The sequence below is a fragment of the Epinephelus lanceolatus genome, chromosome 19, assembly GCF_041903045.1.
Source record: "Epinephelus lanceolatus isolate andai-2023 chromosome 19, ASM4190304v1, whole genome shotgun sequence".
NCBI classification, from domain to species: domain Eukaryota; kingdom Metazoa; phylum Chordata; class Actinopteri; order Perciformes; family Serranidae; genus Epinephelus; species Epinephelus lanceolatus.
In genome coordinates this window covers 37971681-37991057 of record NC_135752.1, presented here as the reverse complement: position 1 = coordinate 37991057, position 19377 = coordinate 37971681, and the positions used below count along the sequence as shown (strand labels likewise).

At 38.4% G+C, this 19377-nt stretch overlaps 2 protein-coding genes across 2 annotated transcripts in view; both read right to left on the bottom strand.

Annotated features, from left to right (window-relative positions):
* Positions 1 to 8468, bottom strand: part of LOC117269565 (uncharacterized) — a 40710-nt gene extending 32242 nt beyond the window's left edge. The window contains exons 1-2 of the mRNA XM_033646667.2: positions 8175 to 8468; positions 2424 to 2602 (exon numbers count right to left, since the gene is read on the bottom strand). Coding sequence (XP_033502558.2) covers positions 2424 to 2602; positions 8175 to 8233 — 238 coding nt within the window. The 5' untranslated portion in view covers positions 8234 to 8468. The remainder of the gene's footprint in view (positions 1 to 2423; positions 2603 to 8174) is intronic.
* A 2026-nt stretch (positions 8469 to 10494) lies between these two features.
* Positions 10495 to 18119, bottom strand: mat2al (methionine adenosyltransferase II, alpha-like). Its single transcript, XM_033646239.2, has 9 exons — positions 17897 to 18119; positions 15973 to 16050; positions 15299 to 15421; positions 15103 to 15215; positions 12042 to 12185; positions 11678 to 11896; positions 11400 to 11582; positions 11014 to 11147; positions 10495 to 10929 (listed from the first exon to the last, which is right to left on the bottom strand). Exons 1-9 carry the CDS (start codon positions 17967 to 17969, stop codon positions 10827 to 10829), a joined length of 1170 nt encoding a protein of 389 aa, XP_033502130.1. The 5' UTR covers positions 17970 to 18119; the 3' UTR covers positions 10495 to 10826.
* Between the last annotated feature and the right edge of the window lie 1258 nt (positions 18120 to 19377).

Genomic DNA, 19377 nt, shown 5'->3' with positions numbered 1-19377 from the left:
GCTCACTGATGTGTGAGTCTTTGAACAACAATGGAGCGCTGCGGCACAGAGGAAGAAGATGTATCAGGCTCTGATAAAAACACAATACTTGCTGGTTTTGGGATTTCCACGGGATTTGATAATAACAAAAACACAGAATATCACCAGACTCCTTCCAACAAAAATATCTTCACCTAGAGCCAGAACAAAGAGAGAGGAACTGCGCTTTAGGACACACATGTGATTAAGCTTACTTTAATCAGTTCCGTCACCTCAGTGCCACATTTTGACACCAGCACAATGTACCAGGACGGTTTCAGGCCGCTCACCACCACCTTTGCCTGTGTGTGTGTGTGTTTGATCAGCGTCAGAATAAGGACCTACTGTTCCCTGCCTGCCTGTCTCATGTTCCTTTGCATAGACTCCCATCTGCCCTGCAGCACACTCTCCTGTTTCCCTCCCAGCAGGGCCACTATTCATTATTCACAGTGTCAGGTTCCCTCTCTGACACCGCGAACGCTCACAGCTCAGCCACAAAAATGTCCGCAGCTGCATATTTGCACACCCGACACATCGATCCCACACAGACTGTCTCTCACTTTCAATATTTCACACACCAGTTTCATATGACCTTATTACACTTAGTCACTTCCAGTGGTGAAGGACGTACTCAGATCCTTTACGTGGGTAAAAGTGCAAATACTACACGAGCCAAAGTGAAAACCTTTTTATTCTCTTTGAACCAAATGTTTTTAAAACCAGAGGACTTATTATCATTATATTATTATTACAGTTTTAAATGTTTGGGCTCCTTCTTTTACTGTTTATACTTCTTCTTTATTTTAATTCTGTTGTCTTAACCTCTCTGTACAGCACCTTGAACTTATCGTCTTGTATAAAATGTGCTTTATAGATAAAACTGCCACGCCACACTGTAAAAATATTTCACCACAAGTAAGAGTCCTGCATTGAAAATGTTACTATAATAAACCCGAGGCTTCAGAACAGGAGTCAGGTCACAGTGGCTAGGTCCATTATTGTATTCACTCTGTGGTTGGCATGCACACTGCAAGTCTTGCTAGCTAACGTTACTGGTCTGACTTGTAGAGTACTTGCAGTAGTCTGGGGCCGTTAGTGGCCGTTTTGGTAAGGAACCGGAACCAGGGCGAGTGAGACAGGATCCGGAATTCGATGGATGCGCGTTTCCGTCAAAATAAAAGCACCAAGCTAATAAAAATGTGTTGAAACTTTTTAATTTAAAGAATATAATTTACAAGAAAAGCCCCAAGCCATTAAGTTAATCGATTTTCTTACACCCCTCATCACCCCAAATCGATGGTGCGCCAGAATTTAAAGTTTTACTTTGGTGAACACTTTTACTTTGGTGAATTTGGTGAATTCCGCATCCGCTCTCTAGACCGGAACCAGAATCCAGACAAAATTCAGAGTGAATAGAAACCAGGCTCTTCTCCTTACGTGAAGAGCCTGGTGACGCGAGGCTAACTTGCAGAGACTGAGCGGCACAGTGTTGCAGCGGTTAGCATTGTTACCTCACAGCAAGGGGGTTCCTGGTTCGAATCCAGGGTGGGGGGTTCGAACCAGGAGAAAACCCACACTGATACAGAGAGAACATGCAAACTCCACACAGAAGAGCACCCCCACCCTGGGTTCAAACCAGGAATCCCCTTGCTGTGAGGCAACAATGCTAACCACTGCACCACTGTACCACCCAATGAGGAAAATGTATTTTAAATAACTGAAAGTTTAAGTACTCAATGCTGACAAATGTCCCCTGTGACTGGTTTATTATTATATATTATATAATTAGGTTAATATGACTAATGCATTAATGTAAAAGCAGGATTTTACTGTTGTAGTTGGTTGTAGTGCTGAGTGAAAATATTGCTACGGTGAGTCCATGAGGACCAATTAAATCAGACTCTAGTTCAGACCTCCTCCAGCCAAGGCCAATGGTGCATTCACTGGTGCATTCCACTATGATGGAAAAGCTGTTGTTGTTTTATTGTGGATTTTTGTATTATATGTTGCATTTATTGCATTTTAATGTGTTCTGATTGGCTGCTACCTCGGCCAGGTCTCTCTTATAAAAGAGATTTTCAATCTCAATGGGACTTACTGGTTAAATAAAGGTAAAAATAAAATAAAGGAGAAGCAGCATTTTTTATATATGTGAAGCTGGACCTATGAAATGTTTCTGCATGAAAAATGAAAACTATATTAAATTATTGGGTGTTTAATTTCCTGTCGATAGATGTTCTTGTACATTTTCACATTTTGCATGCACAAATATTAATTTGTAATGTAATTAAAGCTGTCAGATAAATGTCGTGGAGCAGAAGGAGAAAGAAGCATGAGTACAATACAATACTTGAGTACATGAACACTGGTCACCACAACTACCATGACACCATGAGGTCACTGACCATGGAAGTAGCTCTTAACCTTGAGGTATCCCACACTGAGCCGGAGCACGGACAGCTTGTCCAGGCGACCTCTGACCTCCTCAGAGAACGGCAGCAGCTCGGTGAGTCGGTCCAGCTCTCCATTCAGACGGTCACGGTGGCGTTTGGACGGATTGATCTTCACAGGCGGAGGCTTGACACTGAAACAACACACAGGGACAAAGAGCTGTTGAGTGATGCCTGCTTGCTAAAACATGTTTGCTCTGCTTGATGATCGACAACACACAGCTGGAATTTCCATCTCGAATCAAAGTGTGGGAGTTTTTGGTAAAAAGGTACATTTTTCATATCCTAGAAGCTTCACATCTGAGTGTGCGTAGATGTAGGAGATACTGACACACTGACTGTTTCTGTCATGAAAAACAATACCTCTGGTAAAAAATTCCAGTGTTTGAATTTCTAAGAGACGATGTGGGCTGCTGCCCAAATAAAATGTGGACCACATCAAACGACGCTTCAAGAGGCTGTAAGTGTGTCTCATACTTGTGTTATTACAAGACTGGAAAACCCTCAGAGTTTCAGTAGTTAGCACGCTCACTCATTCTGTGTTTGGGAGAAACACCTGCAAATATTAGATTTACTGAGACTTCATTATTGAAATAACGTCCACGAAGTTAGATGGAAATTAGTAGGAAGCTGTGGTGCTGCTTAACTTTATTTACATATTTAGGTACTTGTACTTCACTTGTGTCGTTACTTTTCCTACCATCTTGTAATCCACCACACTTGAGAGGAAAATATAGTGCCATTTACTATCATACAGGTTGAGTTACTTTATAGATCAAGATTTTCATATACAAAACACAGTAAGAGTTTATTAAATGTGATGTTTTATTAAAAAAGTACAGTTTAAACAAGTACAGCTGAAATGATTAGTCAATGAATCAATTAGTCAATCTGTTCTTGTTGTTTTTGGAGCACAAATACAAAATATTTAATGGTTCCAGGATCTCATTTGCAGTAATTTGCTGTTTTCTTCAGTCTAAGATTAAAATAATTTAAATTTTGGGGGGTTTGAATGTGTTTGTTGGACAAATCAAGGCATCTGGAGCACTTTTCACAGTTTTTTAAATGTTTATAGTTTAATCAATGAATTAAAAATAATCTGCAAGTACCTCAACAACCAAAACAATCATTAGTAACAGCCCTTGTGTGATTTATTGAAACCTGCGGGAGAAGAGCTCTCGCTGCATAATAGCTAGCAGGTTAGTAGGTTAGCTGTGGTGCTAAGCTACACAGCACTGTGGCTAGAAAATAGGCCATACAATAGAAAATGGAGCTCAATCAGTTATATTTTCTCTTCATCTTTAAAAAGAACCTGTCTTATAATCTGTAAGTCAAGCTAGAGCCAACTTTTACTGTAAAACTACAAGTAGGGCTGAGAACCATGCTAGCAGCTCTGTGAGGCTGAGCTAAATGCTAACACAAAGATGCTACGCAAGTCTACTGTTCATCACTCTAGTTTAGCATGCTAACGTTTGCTAACGTTTAGCATGCTAACGTGTGTAGGAAAGTACAGTAGCTAGGTACATTTTCTGAAGTACTACACTTAGGAAAAATATTGAAATACTTGAACATTATTTAAGTATTTATGTATAAATACATATATATATATATATTTTATGCCTTTTAATACTTCTACTTGCACTACATTTGACTGAAAGCTTTAGTTACTTTTTAGACTAAAAACATTAAATATATTATTGGTACATGGTACATTTAGCTTACATTATTTTTACCTTTTTTCCTGAGTTGTATTTTGCAAGCATGACTCTTACTTGTAGTGGACAGAGCCCAACTGATACTGGACTTTTTTTAGGCCGATGCCGATACTAATATTGGGGAGTATAATAATTCTGATATTGAAATATTGGTCGATTATACAGTTATATATAAGCAATTATCCCTCAAATACTTGTGACAAACATACTGGAGGCAGGATATTTTATCGGCAGTAGCTCAGTTCATAGGGACTTGGGCTAGGAACCGGAGGGTCACCTGTTCAAGTCCCCGTCCGGACCAAAATATGGAGCGTGGACTGGTAGCTGGAGAGGTGCCAGTTCACCTCCTGGGCACTGCCGAGGTGCCCCTGAGCAAGGCACCGAACCCCCCAACCGCTTGGAGCGCCTGTCATGGGCAGCCCACTCTGACATCTCTCCACTTAGTGTTACTGAATTTCCTCTTGGGGATTAATAAAGTATATAAAATTAAAAAAAAAATTTAAAAAATTATTTTACCGTTGAACAATAAACTTTATTGTCAAAAATGACATTAGTGATCAACTACTCCGAAAGTATTTGCATATGGATTCAAAACTTCAGCTGCAAATTTGAAAAGTTATTTACTCAACAGAAGACAGTGTCCACCACAAACACAAAGTACAACTGAGGCTGATGGCAATAGCTTGGTCCTAAATGGTCATCTCTAGACGGTATCCAGAGATTTGCAAAAACTCCTGTGAGATATAATGCGCCATTATCTTTCCCCAACCCTTATCAAGTGCCTCGTGACCATCTTAAACCAAAGTCTGACAAATCAAAGATTTGCCCTGATGGTGACACTAAAGTAAAAGTCAGAGGAACACCAAATTTAGCAGGATTCATCCTCCGGGGAACATGAAGGTCTGTACAAAATTTCACAGCAGCCCATCAAACAGTTGTTGAGATAATGACGGGCCCACTGCTGCTGAATGTAGAGTTACATCATGAGTTTGAGACGGCATGCATCTGTTAATCTTTCACTTGGCCTGCGCCTTTATTACTACAAATTACCACAATGTAATTCCTCTCCAACATGTCGGGGCATGCAGCGGCCTTGTGAGCCATTCCTCCCTGACTAAACACAGATCTGAGGACAGAGATGGAGGGAAGAGGAGAGACAACAAAGCAGGCAGGAATGAGGAGATAAATCACAAGGAGCACAGAGAGAGTAAAACGTCAGGGGGAAAACATCAGGACTCAGAGTGGAGAAAGAAATAAAGGGACAACTGAAGAAATGTAATGATTATAGATAAAACAGACTCTGTTGGGAACTCTGTCGCAGCTGTCGAGTCAGAGGTTTGGCCTGTGATCACCGTCCTCATTGTGGTAAACAAAAGTTGGACACAAGCAACAGGCAGCTCATGTATCTTAGACGGTAATTTGGCACAAAAGGACGTTGGTGTAAAGACGTGAAGATGTGGGCACAGATGAATCTGCGGAGTCTTTTTTTAGTGTCATCGTCTGATCTGTCAAATTTGTTTTCAGAGTCGTGGATGAAACATCTGAACTACACTTAAAGTTCAATTGTTCTAATTACACCAGGAGTCCCGACGCTACTTCATTCAGTAATAATCCCAGGAATTACACACAGTTCTGCCTCCAATCCTGACGATGTGTTTGTATAATACTTTGCAAAACACAGCCTTACACTGGCATTTGTTCAGTTATGGAAAACTTTCAGTATGAAACCCGCATACCTGCATGTCTGGAAAACTGCACAAACACAGCTTTAACTTTTAATTTAATTTAAAGGTACAGTACACCCTGTCTGGTACAGGTGGGAATCATCAGGGGCCCCTTGATACGATATTATCATGATACTTAAGTCACAAATAAAGATTCACAATATTGGAAATTTTTTTTTCTGCTGCTACCGGATATGTTTATATATAACAACTTATTTAGCCAATAACTCATGCTGCTATTGATATATCCACTCTTTTCCCCTGAATCCAATTATTTAAAAGCCAATATTGGCTGATACAGATGATGTACCAATATTATCAGCACGTTGACTGATTCCAATATTTCATTTTAAGCCAATATCGGCAACACCGATGACCTGCCAATACTATTAACATGTTGGGCAATTCTGATATTTCATTTTAAAGCCGATATTGGCTGATGTGCCAGTATTGTCAGTGTGTTGACATCATCGGACCATACCAATGGCATGCCAATATTATTAGCATGTTGATTGATTGTGATAGTTAATTTTAAAGCCGATATTTCAGAATGTTGACTGATTCTTGTAGTTCGTTTTAAATCCAATATTGACCGACACCGATGACATGGGGATGTTATCAGCATGTTGACTGATCCCGATAGTTCATTTTAAAGCTGATATCGGCCGATACCAATGACGTGCCGATATTATTGTGCATCCCTTGTCACAGTACGATATCACAGCTCTGCAGAATCATATCATTAGTACAAAATATGAATAAACTGATAAGCTATGCTTTATTATTGTAGAGCAGTGATACTCAACTAGCCGCCTGAAGGCCAGACACAGTGCCATGTGGCCCCCCAACCATTTTCTAACTCACCATGACAATAAGTTGATTCAAGATGGGATTTTTTATTAATATAAATAAGGAGCCTGGGCAATAAAAAGCATCAACAAAGAGCTTGTTTACTAAGAGTGCCGGGGGATGACCCCCCTGACCCCTGACAGACGTCCAGGCTAAGCCCCTTAATGTCCTCAAATCCTAGAAACACCTCTGTGTAAACCTGACCTGTGCCATGCTTCTACAACTGGCCCCTAGCCACCTGTTGTCTTGCAAAAGTGGCCCCTGGGCAAAGCAAGTTTAGTATCCCTGTTGCAGAGTAACCTACCCGTCAGAATATAAAGTAACTGAAATCAGCTCCAGCTTTACGAGCTCGAATAATGAACATAAATATTTATAATCCAGTAACATATATCATTCTGATATCGGCCATTCTGCATCAAAAGGACTTTTACTTTTATTACTTTAAACAACATTTATATGTGGGGCCCATGTGAGTAGTAAATGAGCTGAAAAAAGGCCCTGTATGGGATTGTCCAAGGTATCCATAATGGCCCCACGGGTGGTTTTACCCAAGATAAGATGCCCACTTTGGGGCCATACCCACTTGGTACCCAGGTGGCTGTAGCATAACCCATGTAGGGCCCACTTGGGTTAACCCACCTGTGTGAGCAACTGATATGGGGGCGATTACGGAACTCATGGACGATCCCATATTGGGCCCAGTTTCAGCTCATTTACTAACGACACAGGGCCCACATTGAAATGTTGACTTTGATTTTTTGAAATTTTGTATTTATGGTTTTTTTGTATTTATTTATTTATTTTTACTAATATTTTTTAGGTTTTTTTTTAGCTTGCATATTCTTCTATTTCGTTACTTAATTATTTACTTTTTTTTTTTTTATAAAGGTTTTTATCTTGCCTCTGGTGTTTCCCTACTTATGATAACGTACATCAGTTTATGTGTGTGTGTGTGCTATATAAATAAAATTTGTTTGATTGATGCAATTTTGAATGCAGTACTTAAACTTGTATTTACTTGTATTTCTACATGCACCAAGTTTCAGTAAGTACAAATATTTCTCCCACCATCACCTGCCCGTCTCACCTTATCTGGCCTTGACGTCATCACCTTCGCGTGACACTTGCTGCAGGTGGACTACCTACCTGCCCACCCCCCTTACTCTGTCCCGGAAATCATAAATCACTGAAGTAAACTAAAACAACAACCTGTGTGGCTCCAGGTGGAGACACGAGGTGAGTGTAAGTAGCTTGGCAGCATCTCTACTAATAACAATTACTCATTAATTATGACGGTGCTGATGACTGATTGATCCGCTGGTAATGACCCGTATTAACCCCTCCAGCGGTGCACAGAGCTCAGGCCTGTTTCATAGCCTGAGTTGACACTAAAACATGTTTTAAATATAAAATCTGACCTTTTCTGGACAGGCTTCTTCCTCCTCTTCACCGCGTACACTCCTCCATTCCCCGGCATGGTGCCGCTCTGGTTCCTCCTCAGCTCAAACTTTCCTTTCACTTCAAAGAGCAAAATAAAAGCAGCATAAAAAGTTTAATTCTTTTGAAAATGTCCAGACACACCCCGTGTGTTCCTCTGCTGCCTGGGTCCTTAAAAAAGCAGGTTGTTTGAGACGGACCCAGCTCAGTGTGACACAGCAGAGCAATAATCCAGACACATGACGTGTGGCAGCATTTTAGCAGCGACCCTGTCGGTCACAGGCTCATTTAAAGAGTCGTGAAGTTTGCACAGGGAAGTACAGCAGCACACACACACCAGGCTGTCCCCCTGTGTGTATGTCTGCACTCTGCAGCTGCTTCAGCCAATCACAACCACTGTAACGTCACTGCACGTCTGTCTCAGCCTCTGTGATTGGTGCACAGCTCCTCCTTTGTTTATCCTCCCTGTCCTCAGCTGTGAAACACACACACACTGTACAGTGTGTTACAGTTCTGTGACTCTTTACAGTCAAAGTTACTCTGAGATTAAAAGGTTGTTTCCTTCCTGTTAGGATGTAAAGTTTGACATAAAGTGACAGCAGCTCAACTTTCCATCGACTCCACCATGTTTTTCCACCTCCTGTAAAAATGTTGTGTAACCTGTAACTGTGACTCCATCCAGTGGCAGGTGACGTTAGCACAGGGCTCTGTCAGGGGTGAAAACAGGAGTGAAAACTAAAGCAAAACAAGAAAACCAAAAAAAAACATATGAAACAAAACAAAGTAAAATAAAGCAAAATCAAATAAAATACAACATAAAAACAAAATGCGAAAACAGCATAAAATTAAACAAAAATAAAATAAATCAAAGTAAAGTAACATAAAATAAAATAAAATAAAATAAAATAAAATAAAGCAAAATAAAATAAATTTAAATCAAAAAGACATACGACAAAACAAAGTAAAGAAAAATAAAGCATAATAAAATAATATAAAACAAAGATAAAATAAAGCAAAATAAAATTAAATACTATTAAAAAAGTTAAATAAAATAAAGCAAAATAGAATCAAATTAAATACCATTTTAAAAAGTAAAAATAAATAAAATTAAATACCATTAAAAAAAGTAAAATAAAATAAAGCAAAAATAAAATTAAATACATTAAAAAAGTAAAATAAAATAAAGCAAAATAAAATCAAACATTTAAAAAGTAAAATAAAATAAAGCAAAAATAAAATTAAATACCATTTAAAAAGTAAAATAAAATAAAGCAAAAATAAAATTAAATACATTAAAAAAAGTAAAATAAAATAAAGCAAAATAAAATCAAATTAAATAACATTTAAAAAGTAAAATAAAACAAAGCAAAATAAAATAAAATTAAATACCACTATAAAAGTCAAATTAAATAAAGCAAAATAAAATTAAATACCATTTAAAAAAGTAAAATAAAATAAAGCAAAAATAAAATTAAATACATTAAAAAAAAGTAAAATAAAATAAAGCAAAATAAAATCAAATTAAATAACATTTAAAAAGTAAAATAAAACAAAGCAAAATAAAATAAAATACCATTATAAAAGTCAAATTAAATAAAGCAAAATAAAATTAAATACCATTAAAAAAGTAAAATAAAATGAAGCAAAATAAAACATAATACAAAAAAGTAAAGTAAAATAAAGCAAAATAAAATAAAACTAAACATAAAACAAAACAAAGTAAAATGTAACAAAGTAAATAAAATAAGGCAAAATAAATTAAAAAAAAAAAACTCACCTTAATAAAGTAAATATTTGTCACATATATATTATCAATGGTGGAGTAAGAACTCAGATCTTTTACTAACGTAAAAGTTGCAGCACCACAGTGAAGAAATACTGTCACTGGTAAAAGTCCTGCACTCAAAATCTTACTAAAATAAAAGTTCATATGTATTAGCATCAAAATATAGTTAAAGTACCAAATATAATTATGCAGAGTGGCCTATTTCAGAATAATATATATTCTTTGATTATAGTTATCGATGCATGAACGTAATTATCACTTAATGATACAGCTGGTAAAAGTGGGGCTCATTTTTATTACTTTATATACTGCTGGGTGGCTTAAATTTCATGTTAATAATCTGATTCTGCTCAGTAAATAAAGGTGTCAAGTACATGTCATGGAGTAAAAGTATAAAGTAGCAGAGGTGAAAAGTAACTATGTACATTTTCTTGAGTTGCCACTTTTAGTAACTAAAAGTAAAATCAAAGCACCTAATATTTAAAACGAAATGAAGTACTCGAGGAAGTCTTACGCATGTTTTGTTCACCAAATATTATTTATTAAAAATGACCAAAATACATGATTGTTATAAATCTGACTGCACCTGACAGTTCTCACACAATACTCCAAAATAAAAAACACATTTATTGCATAATCATTTTTGTTTTAAACAAAACTACAGTTTCCAAACAGGAAATTATCTCAATCATGAGTTAAAAATCATAATTTTTGAACAAAGGCACTGACCACTGCCTTTACAGTTCAGACAAAGACATTTATGTTCACATACATGGATTCTGTGGCTCTTGATTGTTTAACGACTGATTATTCAGACATGACTGGAATGTGATCGACCACGTTAAACTCAGAACACCAGAGACTTTGGTTTTTCCCAGGGGAACTCCTCTCTGCCAAAGTGACCGTAGCAGGCGGTGGCCTGGTAGATCGGCCGCTTCAAACCCAGCTCTCTGTTAAAAGAAGTTGATATCACAGTGTCAGATATTGACATAAAAACACGTAATGACGTTTGGGCTAATGAAAACTCGACATACTTGACGATGACCCCAGGTCGCAGGTCAAAGTTCTTTTGGACTATCTGCAGCAGCTCGTCTTCGTCCCTGTTCGATGTGCCGTAGTGAAACACTGAGATGGAGAGTGGGTGGCTCACACCAATCGCATACGAGATCTAAACACAGATATATCAACACTTTGAGTCATTATTGATCTGTCATCAGAAAATCCTGATCCTGACCCGACCCTAACTGACCAATCAGACTGCAGTGTTCACAGCTCCACCTTAGATTTTGTTTCTACTATTACGTCCAAAAATGGTTTTATCCTCTTTTGAAAATAAAAGTAAAACAATGCACAGTAGTGTTAGCTTAAGGGCTATTACACAAGAAGGGAGTAACAAGTGCAGCTTCATAAACGTCCTCACCTGAACGAGGGCTCTCCTGCACAGTCCAGCTTTGACCAAAGACTTAGCGACCCAGCGTGCCGCATACGCTCCGGAACGATCCACTTTGGAGTAGTCTTTTCCAGAGAACGCCCCTCCTCCGTGCCCACCCCATCCTCCATACGTGTCCACTATGATTTTACGCCCTGTCAGTCCTGCATCACCCTGGTGATACAAAATCATCAGCTCCTGCTTGCCCACACATTTAATCATATTTTTATTTTTATTACACTTCCCTCTGTGGTTCAGTCCGCACTCACCTGTGGACCTCCAATGAGGAATTTCCCACTTGGCAGCAGATGGTAGATGGTCTTGTTGTCCAGGTACCGGGCGGGAATGACGACATTCACCACCTTCTCCATCAGATGGCGTCTGATCTCCTGCAGGGAGATATCTGGGCTGTGCTGTACTGAGATGACCACAGTGTGGACACGCAGAGGCTCCATGGCGCCCATGTTGTCTTTATACTCCACCGTGACCTGCAGACAAAAGGGCAGATATAGAAACCAACCGCACAGAGAAGATACAGCAGAATTTTTGGGGGTGTATTTATTTATAAAACAGGAAATGAGCGGAGAGAACGACGTGATCCCCCCTTTTCGTTTGTCTTCTGAAGTGTCTCACTTGTGATTTGGAGTCTGGCAGTATCCACGGACACTCTCCGTTGAGTGACAGCTCCTTCAGCCTGTAGTTGAGCTTGTGAGCCAGGAGGATGGTTAAGGGCATACACTCCTCGGTCTCATCGGAGGCGTAGCCAAACATCAAACCCTGAGAAGACAAGCAGCTCGATAAAGATGGAAACAGTCTGAGCAGTAACGTTAGCAAAAGTTTACAATTAATTAAACTTAAGTAAATACAATTTTAAAAAAGAGCTTTTGAATGTTATTTTGTAAATGAATTTTTCTTAAGCTGGAGGAATTACAAAATCTCTCCACCACTTTGTTGGTCCTCAAACTTTTCATCTAGTGCCACCAGTAGATTAAAGATTTCAAGGTGGTTTATGACCAAAACAAATGATATTTGTGTTTCATGACTCCCAACATTGCACAACAGGCACACCTCAATCTATTTTTGACCCCGATCCCAATCAAATTAATATTGAGTATCTGCCGACACCACGTCCTGAATACTTGTATTTTACTGGATAATGCAGCTTCACAGTGTGCACTTAAAGGGATAGTGCACCCAAAAATGAAAATTCAGCCATTATCTACTCACCCATATGCCGATGGAGGCCCTGGTGAAGTTTTAGAGTCCTCACATCCCTTGTGGAGATCGGCGGGGGGAGCGGCTAGCACACCTAATGGCAGACGGCGCCCCAGACTAACGTCCAAGAACACAAAATTGAATCCACAAAATATCTCCAACATGCTCATCCGTAGTGATCCAAGTGTGCTGCAGCCCCGACATAAAAAGTTGTTTGGAAAAATGTCATATGAACTCTGTTTTTAGCCTCACTGTAGCCTGTAGCTCTGACTGTTTCTCTGTGCTCCGCGTTCACGTGTGCGCACTTGTGCGAGACCAGCGAAAGCATGAGCTTTGCTCACCCATGTTTACATCACGTGACACGTGCACCGCAGGGGGAGACAACGGTAGCCACAGTAGCTAAAAGATAATTTGCACTACAGTCTTTTAGCAAAGGACAGCCCAACATGTCTGAAGACTTTGAAATTGAGGAGGAACAGCATTTCTTTGTTGAGCCGTATTTGTTTGAGCCCGAGTATATGGACGGAACTCAGGCTACTGGACGAAGCAGCTGCCGCAGCTCATGAGCCTCAGCCAGCCACAGAATACCAGAGTCGAGCACTGGAAACCTGGTGGTGTAATTGTTTCAAATGCAAAGCAGTGCCAACGGATGAGGAAAGTCTTTGCTGCTCAGACTGGGAATTGGCGATGCCTGCACTTGAGAATCTGGACATCAGTACTGACGAGACTGCTGCTCTTCAGAGACCGTGCATCACCGATCACTCTGAGCGCGCACACGTGAACGTGGAGCACAGAGAGGCAGTCAGAGCTACAGGCTACAGTGAGGCTAAAAACAGAATTCATATGACGTTTTTCGAAACAACTTTTTATGTCGGGGCTGCAGCACACTTGGATCACTATGGATGAGCATGTTGGAGATATTTTGTGGATTCAATTTTGTGTTCTTGGACGTTAGTCTGGGGCGCCGTCTGCCATTAGGTGTGCTAGCCGCTCCCCCTGCCGATCTCCGCAAGGGATGTGAGGACATCCCTTCCCATCCCATAAAACTTCACCAGAGCCTTCCTCGGCATATGGGTGAGTAGATAATGGCTGAATTTTCATTTTTGGGTGCACTATCCCTTTAAAGTACCTTAAAGTTATTCATATCAATTCAATGTATATGCTCAACAAAACTCCCTGCATCCAAGCTGTTTCTTTAAGTTTTGTTCTTATCTTTATTTTAAATGATAAAGGATAAAATAACAAACCCCCTCTTTAATGTTTCTGGCCTTGTCAAAATGTCTCTGTCCCTTTAAGAGAGTATTCTCCAGTGTTTGTTGCTTCAGTGCAGACTCAACCTGAGTTACCTCAATGAACTGTATTCCACTGATTCAAATAATACCCAAAGAACCTTTTGAGACATGTTTTGAGACATAAAAATACTCTACTCATATTTTTTCAGAAAAAAATTGTCATCTACTTTGTTTAAAAATTTCTAAAATGACATTTTAAACTTACATTTTCTCATCTAACACCTGGTGAGTACCTGCAGAAAACGTCCTGAAGGGACCTGAGTGCCATGACTCTGACTATCAATTAAAGAGGGAAAAAGTAGACATGGAAGTTTTACATAAATTAATTAGGCTTAGAAAAACACACAATGCTAATTACAGTTCAGGCTGTAGAAATAGTTTTTAGAAACAGGGGGGCAAAGTCCCTCCTGTTCTGGTGCACCCCATGGGACCTGATTTAGGAGAAATAAATACATCATTTTTTGATCCTGTTTGAATTGTGCCATGAATTACACTGATGATATTTGTCAATTTAAAAAATGATTCTGCAAATCAAGAGAGTCACAGTTTTTCACAGGTTTGTCATGTGAAACCGCTTACTGAACTACATCTCTCGTCTTGCTAACCGTTATCAACACAAACATGGCTGTTACTTGGCACATTTCAAATTGCAAAAAAAAGACAGGTTTAGAAAATTATTTAAAAAAAAATAGGAAAAGCTGGGGAAAAACGATATTTATAATTTTTTCTTATATTTTTTATATTTTTTATTTTATTATATTTTAAAGATAAATTCTAGTATTTTTTTATTATATATTTTTTATAATTATTACATTTTCAAATTATGTTACAGAATTATTATAATTTCTAAGCACTCTTTCCAGGTCATTTGTTTGTTTTTAACTGTCTTTCTTTCTCTTTTTTTAAATTTATTTTTTAATATTAATTTTTGGGTAATTTCTTTTTCTGATGCTCATCGCCTTCTTCCCATATTTTAAATTAATTTTAAAAAAAACAAACAAGCCAATTAGCTCAGGTTTCAAAGGGTTCAATAAAAATGAAGTAGCCAATTAAAACAAAGGGCAATCAATGACAACAGTCACTGACTCTACTGAAAACTGTCGGTTCATTTACCAAAATGATTTTTCACAACCATTTTTACAACATGAATCAGTTCTGAATCCAGGTGGTGAAATGTTCTACTGGACCTGGTCTCCTGCACCGATGTCCTCCTGATCTCTGCCTTCAAACACACAGTCGGTGATCTCCACACACTGCGGCTCCAGCGCCAGCAGCACGTTACAGGTCTTATAGTCAAAACCTGCAAAGCACAAGTCGGGACTCGTTAACTAAACATCCCCCAGAAAATGACACACAAACTCAGTCACTGAATAAGAATCCCACCTTTTGACGAGTCATCATAACCAATCTTCTTGACTGTATTTCGGACTACTGACTGGAGATCAACGATGGCCTTCGACGTCACTTCTCCAACCAGCAGAATCATGCCCGTCTTCGCCACACACTCTGTAACGAGATGTTTTTAACAGACAGAAACACGACTCAGGCACTTGGAACAAAATATTTTACTGAGTGCATTTTGTACATTTCTAAAACTCTCAATTCTTGTGCACTTTTTGAGGCAGATTCCTAGAAAATTAATTGAGTCAAGAGAAGAGGGCATGAGGGGAATGTCTGTGGAAGAAGACTGGATTTACTATTAATCAAAATGTTTCAGATGAGCTGAAGGCATCCAATGAGCATCAAGATAACGCTGAGCTGAACCTTGGTCTAAAGAGCAAACACTGATGCAGTCTAAGACAATTGGCTGTTTAATTATTAGTTATCAAAATACCTTGGACAGATTAGATTCCAACAAGTATTGATTGAATTGAATGACTGATTTTATTTTTCCACCTGGACCTTTATGCTCTGCCATTTCTCCTCTAATCATCAGGCTGTAACCTGTGGCAGGTAGGTAGGTAGGTAAATATTAGGAGTTTGGTGCATCCAGATAAACAGTTAGTCCTCATCAAAGTAAAATGATAAATAAACATCATATGTGACATGTTACTCACCACAAGCCACTTTAGAGTCCGGGTCTTGACTCAGGTACGCATCGAGCACAGCATCACTGATCTGATCACACATTTTATCTGTGAACACAAAGTCAGAGACGTTAAAAGGAAAGAACGATACAGATATTATCAGTGTTGTCAGGGACGTAGCTTCCATCAAGGACACTGAGGTCATGTTTTATGTTTTCAGGGTTATTTAGGGTCAAAGAGAGAAGAAGAACGAATCAGAGAGTAATCAGAGAAAAAAGGTGAGCACACGTTAGCAGGTGTTGGGCAAGTGGCCCATCTGCAAGGAGCCAAACAGCACCGGAAAAACACTGATTTTAACATGAAACTGCTTTATTTAGTGTTTTTACTGGTTTAAATAATTGGATCTGTTTGTTTTGGAGAGGAAGAGACATCTGTGGATAATTCAGCTCCTGGTAAAAACATCTAGATTTTAAGTTATCAGAGATAAAAGGTGAGCATAGATTAGCAGGTGTTGAACTAGTGGTGCATCAGCAAGGAGCCAAACAGCACTGTTTTTAACCACCTGATCGGTTTATTTTTGAGATGGAGAGACCTCTTCTTATAATTTGGCTCCTGGTAAAAACCTCCTGAACGGCTGGATCTCAAGTTATCAGAGAATTAAGGTGCTGGGCTAGTGGCGTGTTTGTAAGGAGCCAAACAGCACCGGAAAAACGCTGATTTTTAACGTGAAACAGCTTCATTCAGTGTTTTTACTGGTTTAAATAATTGGATCTGTTTGTTTTAGAGAGGAAGAGACGTCTGTGGATATTTCAGCTCCTGGTAAAAACCTCCTGAACGTCTGTCAGAGAAAAAAGGTGAGCGCACATTAGCAGTTGCTGGGCTAGTGGCAAGTCTGCAAGGAGCCAATCAGCACCGGAAAAACGCTGATTTTAACATAAAACTGCTTTATTCAGTATTTTTACCAGTTTAAATCATTGGGTCTGTGTGTTTTGGAGAGGAAGAGACCTCTGCGGATAATTCGGCTCCTGGTAAAAACCTCCTGAACGTCTGGATCTTAAGTTATCAGAAAATAAAGGTGAGCACACATTAGCAGGCTCTGCGCTAGTGGTGTATCTGCGAGGAGCCAAACAGCACCAGAAAAACACTGATTTTTAACATGAATCTGCTTTATGCAGTGTTTTTACTATTTTTAACCACCGTGTCTGTTTGTTTTGGAGAGGGGGAGAATTCCGCAGATAATTCAGCTCCTGGTTAAAACCTCCTGAACAACTAACACTGAAGGAATTCTAACCAGGAGCTCACGCTTTGCATAAGGGAGAGGTTTCAGCTGGTTGCAATCTGCAATTTTCAGCGCTAGATGCCACAAAATATTTTCTACACACTGTTCCTTTAAGGTAAGATTTTGAAGGCAGAACCTTTACTTGTAACAAAGTACTTCAACACTGTCTGAGTACTTCATCCACCACTGCCAATAGTAGCTACAGAAATTATTTAAAATTAGCTCCACATTGATGAACTACAACATTAAAATACTCTAAGTTATGTATTCTTTAGTGATAAAAATGATAGAAAATACTATCAGATTATGACACACAGTCTGAAGGGAGCCATTCTGCATAATGAGTTTTACTTTTTAATACTTCTGCCCTGATGAACTCGGGACTTTTACTTTTATTTCAAGTATTTCTGAGCACTTCTTCCACCACACACACACACACAGGGAACATGTCCAGACAGAGCACTACTCTGTGCACTACAACCACACACACACACACACACACACACGCACACACAGGGAACATGTCCAGACAGAGCACTACTCTGTGCACTACAACCACACACACACACACACACACACACGCACACACAGGGAACATGTCCAGACATAGCACTACTCTGTGCACTACAACACCACACACACACACACACACACAGGGATAGATGGGTACAGTACCGGAGTGTCCTTCTCCAACAGACTCGGATGTGAAGAGGAAAGTCTTCCCCCTGCGGGCTCCGCTCGGGTTCATCTTCAGCTCGTCGGTCCGTCGGTGCACAAGTTGAATTTAACGGAATTAACGGCGACGGTACACTTTAAGTTAAAGTACCGTTTGATGTCCGCCCACACTGATTATAAAAATCAATAATCAACTCTGGAGGCTGGGCTGAGGTATTTGAACCGGAGTAAACTTGATTTACTACAGGCGGGTTTAACGGCAAACTACGGAAAGTAACGGTGTAAGTGGTAACGCTACCGACAGCAGTAACTGATGTAACGTTTCATTAGTGGTCGTTAACAGTCAATAATGTAAGCCCAATAAATACACACAGTTTATTACTCGTCTTTCGTTGGGCTCTTTAATGACAGCTGTGTGAGCTGAAAGAGGAATGTTTACAAGTGCAGGTCCTTCAGGCAGCAGCACGGACACCCCCAAGGTACGGTGTCCCATTTGGGTCAATATTAAGTAAATAAATACAAAAAAATATGATTTAAAAACGGATATACATATGAAATCAATAAAGAAGACTGTGGGAAAAAAAGATAAATAAACCTGAAATAAGTAAATGAGTCAATAAATAAATACATGTAAATAAATATAAATGAATAAATAGGTTTTATTTTAAATTTAAAACATTTTTCCATGACTATTTTAATTTATTTCAGGGGGAATTTATTTCATAATGCCACATTTATTTATTTTATAATGTTATATTTATTTATTTATATTGTGGGATTTATTTTGTAATGTCACATTTATTTATTTTAGGGGATTTATTTTATAATGCCACATTTATTTATTTTAGGGGATTTATTTTGTAATGCCACATTTATTTATTTTAGGGGATTTATTTCATAAGTCCACATTTATTTATTTTAGGGGATTTATTTTATAATGCCACATTTATTTAGTTTAGGGGATTTATTTTATAATGCCACATTTATCTATTTTAGGGGATTTATTTTATAAGTCCACATTTATTTATTTTAGGGGATTTATTTTAATAAAGCCACATTTATTTAGTTTAGTGAATGTTATTTTATAATACTTCATTTATTTATTTTCGGTGACTTATTTTATAATGCCACATTTAATTATTTCAGGGGATTTATTTTATAATGCCAAATTTATTTATTTTAGGGGATTTATTTTATAATGTCACATTTATTTATTTTAGGGGATTTATTTTAATAATGCCACATCTATTTAGCGAATGTTATTTTATAATACTTCATTTATTTATTTTCGGTGACTTATTTTATAATGTCACATTTATTTATTTCAGTGGATTCTATTTCATAATGCCACATTTAATTATTTTTTTATAATGCCAAATTTATTTCAGAAAGTTTTCTGATTCTGATACTGCCTGTCTATTTTTTTTTTTAATTGATTTGATTGATTTACTGTTTATCAGCCCACAAATGAGACAAAAATT